The sequence below is a fragment of the Calypte anna genome, chromosome 4 (assembly GCF_003957555.1).
Source record: "Calypte anna isolate BGI_N300 chromosome 4, bCalAnn1_v1.p, whole genome shotgun sequence".
Lineage (NCBI taxonomy): Eukaryota > Metazoa > Chordata > Aves > Apodiformes > Trochilidae > Calypte > Calypte anna.
In genome coordinates this window covers 15,365,293-15,380,625 of record NC_044247.1, presented here as the reverse complement: position 1 = coordinate 15,380,625, position 15,333 = coordinate 15,365,293, and the positions used below count along the sequence as shown (strand labels likewise).

General features: G+C 40.9%; 1 protein-coding gene across 7 annotated transcripts in view; it reads right to left on the bottom strand.

Moving 5' to 3' along the window:
- Nucleotides 1-3,083: 3,083 nt before the first annotated feature.
- NXT2 (nuclear transport factor 2 like export factor 2) overlaps nucleotides 3,084-15,333 on the bottom strand; it is a 63,774-nt gene continuing 51,524 nt past the window's right edge. For all 7 annotated transcript variants that reach the window (XM_030449289.1, XM_030449290.1, XM_030449287.1 and 4 more), the window contains 4 exons: nucleotides 10,089-10,571; nucleotides 8,672-8,758; nucleotides 7,583-7,727; nucleotides 3,084-6,656 (listed from right to left, as the gene is read on the bottom strand). In XM_030449289.1, the coding sequence (XP_030305149.1) occupies nucleotides 6,478-6,656; nucleotides 7,583-7,727; nucleotides 8,672-8,758; nucleotides 10,089-10,103 (426 nt within the window). In that variant the 5' untranslated portion in view covers nucleotides 10,104-10,571 and the 3' untranslated portion in view covers nucleotides 3,084-6,477. The remainder of the gene's footprint in view (nucleotides 6,657-7,582; nucleotides 7,728-8,671; nucleotides 8,759-10,088; nucleotides 10,572-15,333) is intronic.

Sequence of the window (15,333 nt, the reverse complement as noted above, 5' to 3'; positions counted from 1 at the left end):
CTGCCAAAAAACTTAACAAAACATCTAATTCTAATTATCTGCTGTTCTATCTGTACTTTCCAATACCTGAAAGAATCCCAAGGTCTTGGTGAACTGCAGTAATTTCTGATTTACATCAGTCCATCTATTCTTACAGTTACACTTCAACCCAATGTTTAAATACCACCACCATACATTAACTGTGGCTCACACTGGAACAAGATATACCCCATGTATACAGAGAACTCATACACATCATCTATCCAGATACATTTGGATACAACATGCATCTACAAATATTTAAATATATCAATGCAACTGGCTACACAGATGTGTTTATTTGCTTCAGACATTTCTAATAGTCATGGTGTCTCTAGTGAGTAATTCAGAATTCTGTACAGGGCCCTGGTTGTGTAAGTGATGGGGACAGGAAGGCCAAGACACAGCTGGAGCTGAACTTGGCAAGAGACACAAAAAATAAGAGCTTCTAAAGGTATGACAGCCAGAAAAACAAGGTCCAAGGACTGGAAAAAGGACAGCATTGCACCCTTTTTTAAAAAGGGTAAAAAGGAAGATTCTGGGAACTACTGACCTGTCAGCCTCACCCATGTAACTGGGAAGATATGGAACAGATCCTCCAGAAGTTATGCTAAGTTACACGGAGGATAGGGAGGTGATTTGAGAGCCTGCATGACTTCACCAGGCAAGTTCTGCCTGCCCAGCCCAGTGGCCTTCCAGCCCTGGAAACATTCAGTGTCAGGCTGGATGGGGCTCTAAGCAACCTCATCTATTGAAAATGGCCCTGCTCACTGCAGGGGGTTGGACTACATGAACTCTGAAGGTCCCTTCCAACCCAAACCATTCTATGATTGCATGAATGTAGGCTTCAAAGTAAGCATATGTATTTCCTGGCTTAAAGGAAGTGTGGAGTAAAAAGGTAAACTATTATATTCCCAGATTTAGGAGAGAAAGACTTATCTAATCTGCCTTCCTGCCCACATGAAGTCACAAGTCTCAGAATTATCTATGTTGTTCTGGAGATAGTGCCAGTTATTGCCTATGCTTACACCTCATTGCAATTTTTGGGTGCAGTAAATCTCTAAGAAAATAAAAGCTGTTTTTATTCCCTCCAGCTGTCTCATATCTGATGACCCACCAGGGAGTAATAACCAGTGGAAGACCACTACACAAACTGTAATTCCTTTTAGGATAATAACATCCCTGCTTATTTATGTTATTACTATCAAGATGATGTAGAACCTGTAACTGTAACACAAAATATTTTTTAGTGTTCTGTTCTTTTACAGTTTGTTTTTCCCATAAACACACAGAATACTCTTTTGTTAGAGTCCACATACTGGTTTAAACCCTATTAAATCACAAATTAAAAGGAAAGTGTACAGTGGGATAGTTACAGAAAGGAGTTAGGGTCCTCTGACAACAGAGCCAGCCACATGAATGAAGCCCTCAGCTTCTTGAAGACTCTCCGATGAAAGCAATGCCCAGAGACTCCAGCTGGAAACAGGAACTCTGAAACCAGGTTAGAGTGCCCTACCAGGCAGCACTGTCCCAGGACTGGGAGAAATATAACAAAATCAAGCCTTTCAGAAGAGTAAAACTTCAGTGTATTAGGAATTCAAGCCTCTTAAATGACCTGTTACACGTAAGAACTCACAATGCCCCTGTGGACTGTTTCACCCAAATGAGCATAAGGATTCATCATGGATCTGGTGAGTTCTGCAGGAAAATGTGCTTTAAAGGCTCAGAGCCCAGGAGCTGTAGCTGACAGGAGGTTACGTTGCAGAGCTGAAAATCTAAGTTCATATTGAGTTCATTCTTACTCTGTTGGCATGAATACACACACCAAAGCACTTAAACACCCAAAAGGAATTATTTGCACTCAGAGGCCTTGACAAATAAGTAATAAGCCCAGCAGTTACATTATTTTTCTGTTTTAATAAGTACATTGTCTAATGTTTGGGAACCTTAAAAACCCATGATGCTGCAAACCCATGGGGACTGAACTTGATTTGACTTGAAGACAAACATCAGCCACTGCAATTCAACACTTTACCCATTAATAATCTATTCCAAGGCACCTGTATGATTGATGCAGGGTAAAATGGCCACTTAGTCTCAGCAGACCACTCAGTCACTGGACACAAAGGATGACAAGACAGATTTATTTATGTTATTAAACCCAGCCTTCTGAAGGAATAAGCTCAGCTAACACTGACCTACTTCTCAGCTGGGGTCAAACAAGCTTGTTTAGACTTAACTATTCTTTTCTTTAGGCCAGGGGAATTTTGAAAGAGCAATTGCTGGATTCACTTTCAGCATACATGCAAAAATGCCTTTTGGCCCTATGGTTTATTTTTCCCAGCACTTCTAAACCTTTACACTGCACCAGCTGTCAGAGCCTTGCCCAGGATAATTACAAAAAGGGCTCTTGCAAAGCCTCACTGAAATCTACACCTTCAAACACACCAAGAAATTTACAATGCATTTGGCAATAATCTGTTCTAGAACATGTTTCTATAACCTCTGTTTCCAAGCAAACATTGACCTTGTATTAGCATCCTCCTCTTTCCACTGCCAGCAACTAAAAGCTGCTACCTACACTGGAGAGGTGTTCATTAGTAATCTGATGTTTTAAACAGAAAAACCAAGTGATTGATCACCAGAGCTACCACATGAACTGCTCCTTATTTGGGTGTTTCATTTCTTCTTAGCAAAGAAACAGCAGGGGGGGGCACAACATGTTCTCAGTGAAAATATTTACAACCCAAAGATCTGACAAGTTGTTTTTTTTTTTTACTTCATCCAGGTTATTTGTTGGACAGCAGTCTAAATTCAGTAAATTTTGGAGGGAAAGGTCAATTTGAGATTGTTACTTTAGTCAGCCCAGCAGTGTTCAATGCTTGGCAGTGTTCTTGATGAGGCATTTGCTAGAGGGTTATTACTTCAGACACACTTTCTTTCCTGTGGCACTTGGGAAGAGCTCACAGCCAGCCTGTTGTGCAGTGCCCCAGCACCATGCCACAACAATCAGAACACGTAACTCACACCTCCCACACAAGTAGTAAAGATAGGGAAGCCACAAGTGATTTCTTGCAGTTTTAATATCACAAGAACAAACTATGAAAACTTCTAATAATAATTAAAAAATTAGAACATCAGGTAGGTTTTTGGTTTGTTTGGTTTCTTTTAAATTAATCTTACAAGAGGTCTTGAACAATTTAAAAAACTTACAAAATATATTCAAGCGTGAAAAGTTACTTTACTGATAAAACATTTCTTTGTAATGTGCTTTTCTCCAGTCAGGATAAGGAAGCAAATACATATCAAAACTACCAGAACAAATCACCTTTCTCCATTTCAAGAAACAGCACAAGTATTTTAAGTCAATTTAACTGCAGTTTGCCAAAAGAATAAAAAGCAATATAAAACCAGTGACAATACAGGGAATATACACAAAGAAATCTATCAAGTCTCCAATAGCCACAATTTAGTATGTGGAAGTGCTTAGCTCTCCAGCTGGCTTTGTTTCACTGACCAGGTTGTACATGAGTAACTTGGTACCAGACAACAAAAAAATGGCATTATTAACTCCTGTTTGCAGTTTAGAGCACAAACATGTTCACTTTATAGATGCCCATTGTGAATTTCAGATATTCCAACAGAATCAGCAATGTGGAACACTGAACCAGCAGCCACATTGTTTTGTACTGAACACAAAAAAAAGCATTTGCATGTTTCTCTTCTGCTAATTTCAGCACACAAGTTGTAACAAGCAGCACAGAGCTGCAGCATCCCCGACTTCTCCAGCTAGTATGAAAGATTTAATTTTTTTTTTTATTTATGCCATTACTCAATTGTAAAGCACTGATTTAATCTAATAGTTACATTATTATAGGGTGTTCTATAAAACTATTTTGTAAAACAGCATTTTCAGTTACAAAGAGCAACAGCTAACCATGGTGGTACTGAATCACCCCAAGTGATCCCCACCAAAGGCAACAGAAACAGGCAGTAGATAATTGGCACTTCACCCTACACTGAAAGCAATGATGTATAACGAATTTCTAATACATTTCTTCCCAAGAACACCTGTGTGGATACCAATCCAATCCCAGCTACACATCTTTCTTGGAGTTTACACTGGCTTTGTTCAGCTAGTAAGCTTCCTAGGTCATGTTCCAGGTAGTGATGGCTTTTTAAAAAATATTAATTGCAAGAGTCAAACTTGAAAGCAGCCAACATTTGAACAGCTTGAGAAGAACAACATGTGATATAAACATTGCCTCATATAGTATAATTCTCCCAGACTAGAAAAACTTTAAAAACTACTATATGAATTAAAACTTGAATCCAGTAAGTACTTATTCCCAGGAGAAGCTTCTCAGGTACAGGTTTAGGTGTGTGTTCTGGTGACTGCTTTCCAAGTTTAGTGAGCAGATGCTATACTTGCACCCAACACTACATTTCAAAAGTCAAAACCCTGTTTTGTTTACACAAAGCAGATAAGTAACACTACTTTTAATCAACAGCAAAATGAAAAAAACCAGAAAAGCACAGCATGTCAGTATTACAGTTTAACAATTCTGTATCAGTAACCAGCAAATTTAGGGTTAAGTTTAATTTTCCAACTTGTAGAAGAAATACAAATATATATGAACCTCACATATTCTGTTAAGAACAAACAGTAATTAAATAGTGATCCTTTCTTCACTTCATACAGATATAACAATGTATTTACAGTATTTACAGTTTTCAAAAACTATGGACTTCTTGAATTGTTACACAGAAATTAGTCTTTTTTTTTTTTCTCCAGATGAAAGATAATTACACAAGAGTTCAGAAAATAAACAGCTTCTGAGAAAGGACAGGTTACTAATTCTAACTTAGTGATGTAAAGACTCAACTGCCTCAGAAGGAAAATAAACCCACACATTTCACCTAACCATCCCATTCTTTCTGGGATCACACTGCAAATTACAGATGGTTTAGGATGTTTTACACAAGGTAGATATTGCTCATCTTCACAGTTTTACCAATTTAAGTCATAAACCCAGGTGAGCTGTAGTTGTAGCTGCTTTTGTATTCAGGTTGCTGCTGTCACTGTGACTTATTTTAAGGTCAGTTATACAAGTTCCCCTCATGTACTTACAGTTACAAGCAAGTGTACTCATGTATATAGCTAAATTTTAATTGTTTTTTAATTTATGCTTAAAATAGAAGCATACTGGTTTGAAACAAGAGTAAATCTGAGTATCAGCAGATTTATGTTCCCAAGATAGACAGTCTTAACCTGCAGTCTTGAAAGCTATTTTAAAGCAGCTGAAAGCTTGAAATAGCAAATTTAAAGCAAGACACACACAAAAAAAATCCCAGAATTGGTAATTAAAGGTAATAATTAAAAGTACAGTAAAAATCTGCATGAGAGGAAGGACTTGTGTTCAGAGCTGCTCCTCTAAGTTGGAAATAATCAAAGCACCTGTTGGAAGTAACAGTACTGAAGAGAAAAATTGAAGGCTTCACAGTAATACACACTTTTAGTGCCACTTTTCTACTAACATTTCCTGAAAAGAGAGAAGGGATTCAGAACTTGCACACTGAATATGGGGAAAATACTCCAAACTTAACAGCAACAGAACTGACAGTTAAAGTAAACATAAATGATGTACCTGACCCATTTCTTTACACTGTAGGACTTCAAAAGATAAATAATCATTTTGAAGTCCTTCACACGCACGTGACAGGAGCTGTTGGCACAGGAGCTTGGAATCATTCAGCATGCCCTACAGACCAATCAGTGTGAAAAAAAAACCTACAACCAAAGTCTGAGAAGCTCAAGCCAAAAGGCAAACTGATGAGGTTATTTAGTCCTTTCCTCTCAGAGAAGCTAACATTAGCTTCCCATTGGATTATCTGAGAGATTAACATACTCAGGAGTTGAATTTGGTACTTTCACAAACAGTAGAAACCATTGCTGATCCTCCCCAGCCTCTGGTAAGCCAGAGTAGGGAGCTTTGAGAATTCCATCTACATACCACAAGCACCTTCTTCAAAAGAGGGAAGATGCTACTGTAAAAATCAAGATCTTTTCAAGCTGAAGCAATTGCATGTTTGGTCAGAATTTTACATTAAGAGGATTTTGTGTTCAAATAGCAGAGTTTCAGCATTCAGCATTACATACAAGAAGTCTGGAAGTGGCAGCGTAGCTGCACATAAGGCATTTTAGGAATGATTCCACCACACCTCACTGCCCTTCAGCATTTTCTCAAGTTCAACTAACACAAGTAACCTCTCACATATTAAAACTGTTTATTACTAAACCCACGGTCGTCGGTATCAACCCTGAAAATATCTGCAGACCTTCCATAATGACAAATGCAACACGAAGAGCGAGTGTTTCCCCCGTGTGGAGAACTGCTGTCCGTACAGCTAACTTCACCCTGCCGAAGGAGAGAGGTGACTGCCCGCAGCCCGGCCTCACTAACTGGCCCAGTCCTGAAAGCGGAAACAGTCACTGGCGATCTTCCACACTGTGTTGGTGGGTGTGGCCTGTGCTGTCAGCAAGAAGTTCTGATTGAAGTAGCGCTGCTTGTCGCCATCAAATTTTACTGTCCCACTTGTCACCACGAGGACTGTCGTCTGGCCTTGAGTAGCTTGCTCTCCACAAGGAGAAAAAGTATAAAAGAAAACAACTCAAACAAAGACTAACAAGTGAAAAAAGAAAGTAGGAAACGTACAAAGGCCTTTGCGTTGGGTTCTGGTTGGAATAGTTACAGGCTAACAACTGGTTACACATTGGTGAAAAACACAGCTTATACAGACAGTGGTGTGCTTGCCCGCCAACACGACTTTGTAATGGTTTTCCTATTTGCATTTCAGGTTGTTCATAGCAGAGCACTGTTAACAAACACTTGAGGTTTTGCTCAGAATAAGCTCATCACTTGAGGTACACACAAAGATCTGGTTATCTTGATATTTCTATTTATATTTAGCAAGATGCATAAAACTTTCCCCCGCTATTAGAGATTATCTTTTTTTCCACAGCAGAGCAAAGAAAGTGTGATTGACCACAGGCTTTTTCCTTACTTATACCCCCCAAAATATCCATTAGAAGTGATTTCTTAACTTCTCATTTATGTAAGCCTTTCTTTAGCAGTTGTTAATCAGAAATCTTAAGAGCTTAGCATCTATTCTAGATGTAAAGAAATCAAAGTACACAGAGTTTAGTGAACTGTTCCACATTATACTGCAGGTCAGTATCAGAGGCTACAGCAGAGGTCTCTTGACTCTTAAGACATTGTCAAGGACAACAAAACCTGATAAGCCAGACTTTTTCAGTACAGGAAATACATCACATCTCAATATGATCTTAACAAAAATGCCCTCAAAATATTTCCCCAGACATGAGAAAAAGTGTGGAGTTGATGCACCTCTTGAATTGTGATTCATTTATGCACAGCTTGACATTTCAGCCCTCAGTATTTTCTCTAAGCTTGTTCCAAAAGAAACTGTAAGCACTATTACACTTGCAGTTCACTTTCAGCAGTTATAAAAGGACTAGAAGTAAACTGTAACACAACCTTACCGTGAACGGGCTGGCAGTCCAACACATTAACCTGGAATTCAGTAGATGGCAACATTTCAAAAAATTTATTCAGTTCTTCCTGCCCAGACACTGCATTACCATTCCAAATTAACGTTGCTTTGTCCAAATAAAGTCTTGTTAAAGCCTGTGTGATTATGAAAACAGGGATTGGGGGAAAATGTGTAAACACCTGCAACAGACTACATGCAAAGCAGTATTGTTTGAATGCTTATGTTGAGAGCTACTGATTTCTTCTCTTACTTCCACAGACAACACACCCTCCTGACACATTAGCTCCTCCTGACCAAGGATTAAAGCTGAAGCATATTCTGTTTTACACATTACACTGATCCCTGTGCCTCCAAATTTAAATATTGATGAGATTTCCTTAACAAAGCTGGGCACAGAACTGAAGTGGTTGCAGAAGCACAGTGCTACCTTCACAAATGTTTCATAAGCTGTAGCAGTTGAGTAACTGCCTCACTCTCCTTCCAGCTGCTGATGCATCTCTGTGTAACCTATTTCTGTGCACACTGACTGTGAAGCATCATGCAACTGCTGGTAATTTCACATCATCTAGAATTTAGTAAATTACAATTAAAATACATTTAAAATGCTGAAGAACAGTCTCTACATCTATCTCTTGGTGCAAGCATCTGTTACATGACCCCACATCAGTGTGGTTCATGGAAATCTTCACAGCTGTTTTCACTTTATCCTCAGGAACTCCTGAAGGCTCCCAGCAACAGAACTGGCTTCTCACCCAAGAGGTTTGCAAAAAAGTAAGCTAAATCCTGACCTCAGAGACAAACAAAGAAAGTTTCATCTGTCTCTAGTGACCAAATCCTGTACCTGTAAAACAAAGCTGGGCAGGGGCTGAAATGCTATCATGCAGTCTGAGGTACTTTCTACCAGGGCCCCTTTCACAAGGATGCTGCAAAGTAACACAGAATCTTCTCTAGGGCAGCCTAAGAGGAACAGAAGTCTCAACCTGACCAACTTTCAGGTGCTTTCCAACGTAGTGCCAGCTAGAAAAGCAAGCAAGAAGTACATAAAACAGTTCTAACTATTGTCAAAATATCTACATACCCTCCTTCTTTTATCCATTGTCTCATAATAAATGTTAACAAATTCATCTGCAGCTCTACAAGCTTGGTCCACGTAGGTTTTGAAATCCTGGAGAGAAGAAATAATACCAAATGACTCAGGTGAGGCAATTTTATGCAACCTAGCAATCTACATAATTTCTCCAGCAAGTTGCTTTGTTGGTCTTTTCCCTCCTCACAGAAAGATGATATCAAATAATGTTGGAATAGATCCCCAAATCCTTTCATACTTGCAGGAGGTACCAGCTTCCAGTAAGGTGACTCTCACATTATCACATACTATTCCTTTGCTCTCCCTCTGTAAGGACTGAGCCTGCTCTGAGCCTTCCTATTTCTCTGACAATTTCTGAACCCATGGCCCAATTCTAAACAAATATGGCAAAATAGTCTTAAAAGATGCTGAATTAGAGAAAGTGCCAATATAAACTCCTGGGCACTGGGAGGCAGAGTGCTGGCCTCTGTGACAGTGACTGCAACTCAGCCTGGCACATTTAGAGGCTGTTACCTCTCAGCCAGCACACACTGGAACACAGACACCTCCTGACCAGAAGCCAAACCCATTGCCTTTCAGCTGCAGAACAGACAGAGTGCAAGGGAGAGCTAGAGAAACACCATGAGTCTGGAACGAGCTGTTAGGGAAACACCCATGTAAGTCAAATAGGAAATAAACCTTGTTGGTTCTGACACTCCAGACAAGGTCTCTATAACCACAGCCTGGAATCTGTTTTCAAATTCTGAGAACAATTCACACTGGAAGAAACTTCTGGTGGTCACCTGGTCCAAATCCCTGCTCAAAGCAGAGACAACTGCACAGTCAGCTCTGACTGCCCAGGGTCCTATCTCCAGGCACGTTTTTAACAACCCTGAGGAGGGAGGCTTCACAGTTCTTCAACCTCCTGTTCCAATATCCAGCCACCTCACTTGGGAATCTTTCCTCTCAGTATTTAACAGGAAAGCCATACTTACACCGACCAACCAGCCAACAAAAAAACCCTTCTGAAGGCTCCGACAGCAGCTCCAAGTCGGCCAAACTCCATGGCCTGTGACACACGGCGGTTCATCACACAAACCACCGCCTGCCCTTAGGCCTCAGTACAGAGAGGCTGCGGCCGCTGGAACCGCAGGTGGTGCGGCGGTGGGGGAGAAACCTGCCCAAGGCCTGGGTGCAGCAGCCCTGGCCCGGGAGCAGCGCGGGGCTGAGGGTCGCTCCGGCAGGCGCCATGCCCACACCCTGCTCTGAGGACCTTTCCTCCCCGCTCCCATCCGCCACCGGGCCCGGAACACCTCCTGCCGCCCCAGCCAAACCCTCCCAACGCTTTCAGCTTTTCCCGGAGCCCCAGAGCCGCGTTCCCAGCCCCGCCGTGCCCTCCCGGCCCTTCCCGCCGCCCTCCCGCACTCACCACCGCGGCGGCCATGGGGAGGCGAGGGCGGGCGAGCGCCGGATGTGCCCGCGCTCCAACCCGCCGCTTCCGGCCGCTCACGTCCCCCGCTTAAAACCGTCCGGCTCCGGAGGAAGAACGGGCCCCGCAGATGGGGGAAGCGGCAATAGGAGCTGGGTCAGGCGGTGGGGTTTATCTCCTGAGAACCATCGGTGCTTGGATAAGGAAAGAGAAGCCAGAGGTGTTGGTTTATCCTGTCCGGAAGGCGCAGGAGGGCAGTCGGGCGGTGAGGGCCCCTGCAGCTGAACGGCCCGCAGGAGGGGCAGGATGGCGTCTCCTCATCCAGCTTCTAGAACGGGGTTTGGGTCCTTGTGATGGGCTCTGACAGGAGCTGAAGCGCAGCCTGGAGCACAGCAGGAGGGAAATGTTGCTCAGGTGTAATTAAGGTGGTGATTGGTTTCTGCTTGTTGTAAGGGTTGTGGGGTGAAGCGGCGCTGCCCCTGTCTGGAGAAAAACAAAGGCGTCATACAGCTCCTCGGCAGAGCCTTCCAGCTGTGAAATAATCGATATTTTTCTGAATAAAAGCTGTGAGTGTGGGTGCTCAACGTCTTGCAGAGTTGTGAAAATGCTCAAGAAGTCTTACGTGCTTGACTAAAAATGTTCAGTGGTATTTAAGTGATCCGTATGTTAAACTGTGCGTGCAAACAAGGATAAAGATGCCACAGATGCCCCGATAAGGAGCAGAGCAGTGTTGGGCACTCCCTTGACAGCACAAATGCCACTGGTTGTCACAGAACGTGGTCATAGGTACTGGAACACTAGGATGTAAAAACAAATCAATGATAAGCACCGTGCACCTGATTTTACATATATTTTATATCTTTCTGAGCTTTCCTACGTTCCCTGTGTGTGCTCCTGGTTGCTGTTGCTGATGGCAGAGGCTTCCCGAGGTCCCCAGCTGCTGCCAGGCAGAACGTCCCCAGCTCCACACTCCCCCCGTGGCCAGGGAGCCAGGAAAGTGCAGAAAGGAAACTTGTGCTGCTTTCTTGGGACAACCCGAGCTGTCAGGCTGGCTGGTTAAATCTTCATCATGCAATGAATAATGACCTGATGGGACTCAAGTGGTCTGCAAATAATTAATTAAAGATGGAGCTGAGGGGGGTGACAAACAATCTGGGAAGGGAGAGGTGCATCTGTGACTGGGCTGCTGGGAGAGGAGTGAGTTTGGGTCAGGGCATCTGAGGCTGTGCCCTTTGGTGTGCTGGATCACACCCAGCAGTGTCACCTGTGCTCTAATTTGTCACTGCTGTGTGGGAGCTGTATCACTGTGAGACAGCAGATCCTGCTGGGTTACCAGCTGCTCCGTGGAGGTTGCTTCATGCAAAAGTTCAAACATCCTCCCCTTACAGATCTCAAGTGTCAGGACATCACCATGTATTTTATTGTGGTGAAATTAATCAAAGTTCTACATTAAACCTTTCTCATGTAAAGAAGAGCAATCACTGATTTCCAAATAAAAATGCAAGGCACTGGAATTATGTAAGATTTGTTCAAGGTCACAAACTGAAAACTGCAATTCTAATCTTTTCATCACATATAAACATTTTTACTCCGTTCTGAGATGTATCAGTGTACAGGTAAAAAATAATCATGTTTTTTCTGATATGCCCATTATGTTATATTTATTTTTATTGTATGAGTGGCAATGAGTTTAAAAAGGTAGTGTCACATTCTTGTTCTATAAATTTTTAAGAACAAATTCTATAAATTGTAAGAGATGACCCCTGTAAATCCTAGGGGACTGAAGGAATTATATTTGAAGGAATTGTCACAAAGACTCAAGCAATCTGGACAGAACAATAGAAATAAATCTCTGTAAAAGCATTGCTGCTTCATTTATTGATGTGCACACCTGAAATCCAGGAGGATAACTGCCTCAGCACAAGCCTTGTTGCTGGCAGATTGAGCCAAATTCTTTCTATCTTCCAAACACATGAATCTAGGGATGTGAGGAAACAAATTTTGAAACTCTTCCTTTCTCAACAGCTGCTCAGCAAAAGCAGTGGTGTATAGGGAATAAAAACAGAATCAGAAGAAACTGAAGTAGCTAATTAGTTCATAAGCTGCCTTTTTATCAGGTCAGGATTTTTCTCTACAGAATAAACTGATTTTTCATTCAGAAATCAACACGGTGGGATCATTACAGTTTCTCCAGCAAGAGTTAATCAGAAGAACATTTCTCCAGCAGGATTCACTGCAGACTCCCCCCTGGAAATCAGGAAAGTAATTTGGAGATTTTCTATGCCTGTTTCCTGCTTTCCTTAGCATCAGTTGCTTTTGGTGAAGTAAGATGGCAAATGGAAGGTGAATTGAAAACACAGGGGTGAAATTAATTCTCAGATTCTTCTGAAGATGACAGGAAATTTTGGGTAAAATTCTTAGAGTATTAACGACTTCTTGGGATCAGCTAACTGGGGAAAACAACAAGAATGAAAAACCTTCCTTAGCAGTATGCAAGACTTTGTTTAAAATGCTGCTGTGAAAGAGGCACTCAGAGGCTCACAACAGTGGCCAAAATATACTGAGGTCTAAACTTCTTGGAAAAAGAGATTAAAAAAAAAAGAAAAAAAAAAAAAAAAAAAAAAAAAAAAAGAAAAAAGAAAGGAAAACCAGAAAACCACCAACCCAGTATTTAATTAAAAAAATAAGAGCAGCAAGAAATGTGAGGTTTTTGCAGGTGGTGTGGAAACTGCTTAAAGACAACAGAAATATGGGATAATCAGAACAAATCCACACCACTTGCAGACATGGTTTACAAATGACTGAAACAATTCAGAATCATAGAATGGGTTGGATTGGAAGGGACCTTAAGGATCATCAAGATCCAACCCCCTGCAAGGGCAGGAACAACTCCTACTAGAATGCTTCATAACAGAAGAGTGCAGAGCACCAGAAATACAGAGACATCATCCAAAAAATGAAGCTGTTCCCAAATGGAGAAAAAAAAAACAAAACCCAAAGCATGAAGTTTGGTTAGTGAGACTTTAAAAAGGAAGTAAGGTAATTGAATAGTTCTGAGAAATATTTTACTAAAGGCAGAAATACTATGAATTAAATAATTTTTCAAACACATCAAAAGCATTAAATCTTGACAGATAATCTGTAAAGCCAACAACTGATCTGTGTGCACCAGAAGAAGACAAGGCTGTAGTCAAAAGCTAAACAAACTCCTTGTGTCTTTGATCCTCCTGAAAGGGTTTATAAAGTGTTTCAGGGAATGAAAGGGAGGATCTGTCAAGAAGTGGAATATCAGTACAAAAGGTGTTAGAACAAATCCAGAAACTAGTGACAAGTTATCTGCCTGGTTATGTGCTCCTAAATCTGGAATTTGATTAAATTATATTCGATTAATAATGCAAGTTTGAGGTCATTTTGAGGCATTGTGCTGGTGCTTTTGCTGACTGGGCACAATTAGACTTCCACAGCCCTAACCTAAATCTGACTTCCTGAAAATACATTTTCTTTACTTAGAAAGTATAATTTGCAGAGGAAACAAAGAAGTCCATCTGAAACACACCAAAGATTTTCTGCCAGTTGTCTCTGAGCAAGCCTTTAATTTGCATGTTTATGTCTTAGAAGTAGTATGATCAGGCACAACTTCCACTTTGTGTTGAACAAATTATAGCCACACCATATGTTGTCCAATTTTTCCCTAAATATACATTTGAATTCAGTTCAAATAACCACGTGCAGCTCATCCTTTCCCTCTGAAAGCCTTGATGTTTCTAACAGAGTCTTTGTCTCCAACACATCAAGCCAACACACCCATTTTCCAGAAGCAACATAAATGCCAAAATGACTCAGCAGCAACCAAGCTCCCAGGCAGAGTTCAAGCAGTTTACATCAAGATGATTCATTAAAATACCTTAACACCTGGGATGGTTCTTAGGATCTGCAGCTCTACTCCACCCACTTACCATATGGAAAGGAAATTGCAAGTTGCTTTAGATGTTACAGACCAAATCAGAGGCAAAAAATGTAGCTTTGTTGAAGCAGCTGGGATCAGTTATTGCAGCTGTGAGACAAACTGACATACTGAGGTATTTTTGCTTCTGTCATCAATAATGGTAATTGTTAAAATTAGTTGGAAGTTAAATTAAAATTAGAGTTGTAATCACAATTAAATGGCAAATAGGATGATGTGTCTCCATAGGTGTATGAAGACAGGAAATAATTCTTAGGAGTGACTGCTTTATACATTCAGTCAAATTTACTGAAAATATCATAGCTAATGATAAGTAAAAACACGTGAGCTTTCAAAAATGCATTCAGCCACCAGGGTTAGATCAGATTTGAGTTTTGTTTGCACCAGCTGACCAATCAATACCAATTAAAAAGTGATAGGAAACAATTCAAATTTAGGAATCACTGACAAAATGTAAATATTTTTATGGTGAATGAGTTTGATATTGGGCAAATAATGACTCCAAAATGAAAGCAGAATTCAGGCAACAATAAGGTGAAAAAGAGTTCTCATTTTCTCCACAGAAACCTCACATGACAACTATGACATTCTATTTCCATTAGAATCCATGCAAAAACGAAGCCAGACTGCATACTGCTAGGCCACTTTTCTAACTAACCTTACATTATGTCACAGAAAACCATGGTAATTCTGTAATTACTTCAGTAACAGACTTAAGATGAGGTCTAAAGATCCTGATTACCCTTGATAAATTGAATAGTCCTAAATAATTTGCTGGATTTAGATTAATGCCTTTGTAATTTTCCAGGGTTTATGATTTATTCTCATTTAAGGCGACATTATTAACACTGCCATCTATCAAATTGAATATCCTCTGTTAAGAGAACCCTACAAACTACTCTGCTTGTTAATTTACAGATTCTGCACACATGGTAACATCACTCAAATCACAACACACTTCAACTCTGCAGGTTCCAAACCTCACTGCAGTGCTACACACAACACTGAAGGGCAAGCCCAAGAGGCAGCAGAAGGCAAACTTGTTGCCAGTTTCAGTAGCCACCCTACTGAATAGAGACCAAAGAAATGATCCACCCCTATGCCAGTGATGACAATAAAGCTGGGAGGTTCAGTCTCTTCATTAGGTTTATCAGCCTTCCCTGATCAAAGGCCTCATCCAGCATCCTCATTAACAGTGTCCAATTAACAGTTCAAAGATTAAGCAGCTATAGTGATGTTTACCAGAAGAATTCCCTCAAGGTCAGCAGTTCACACAACACT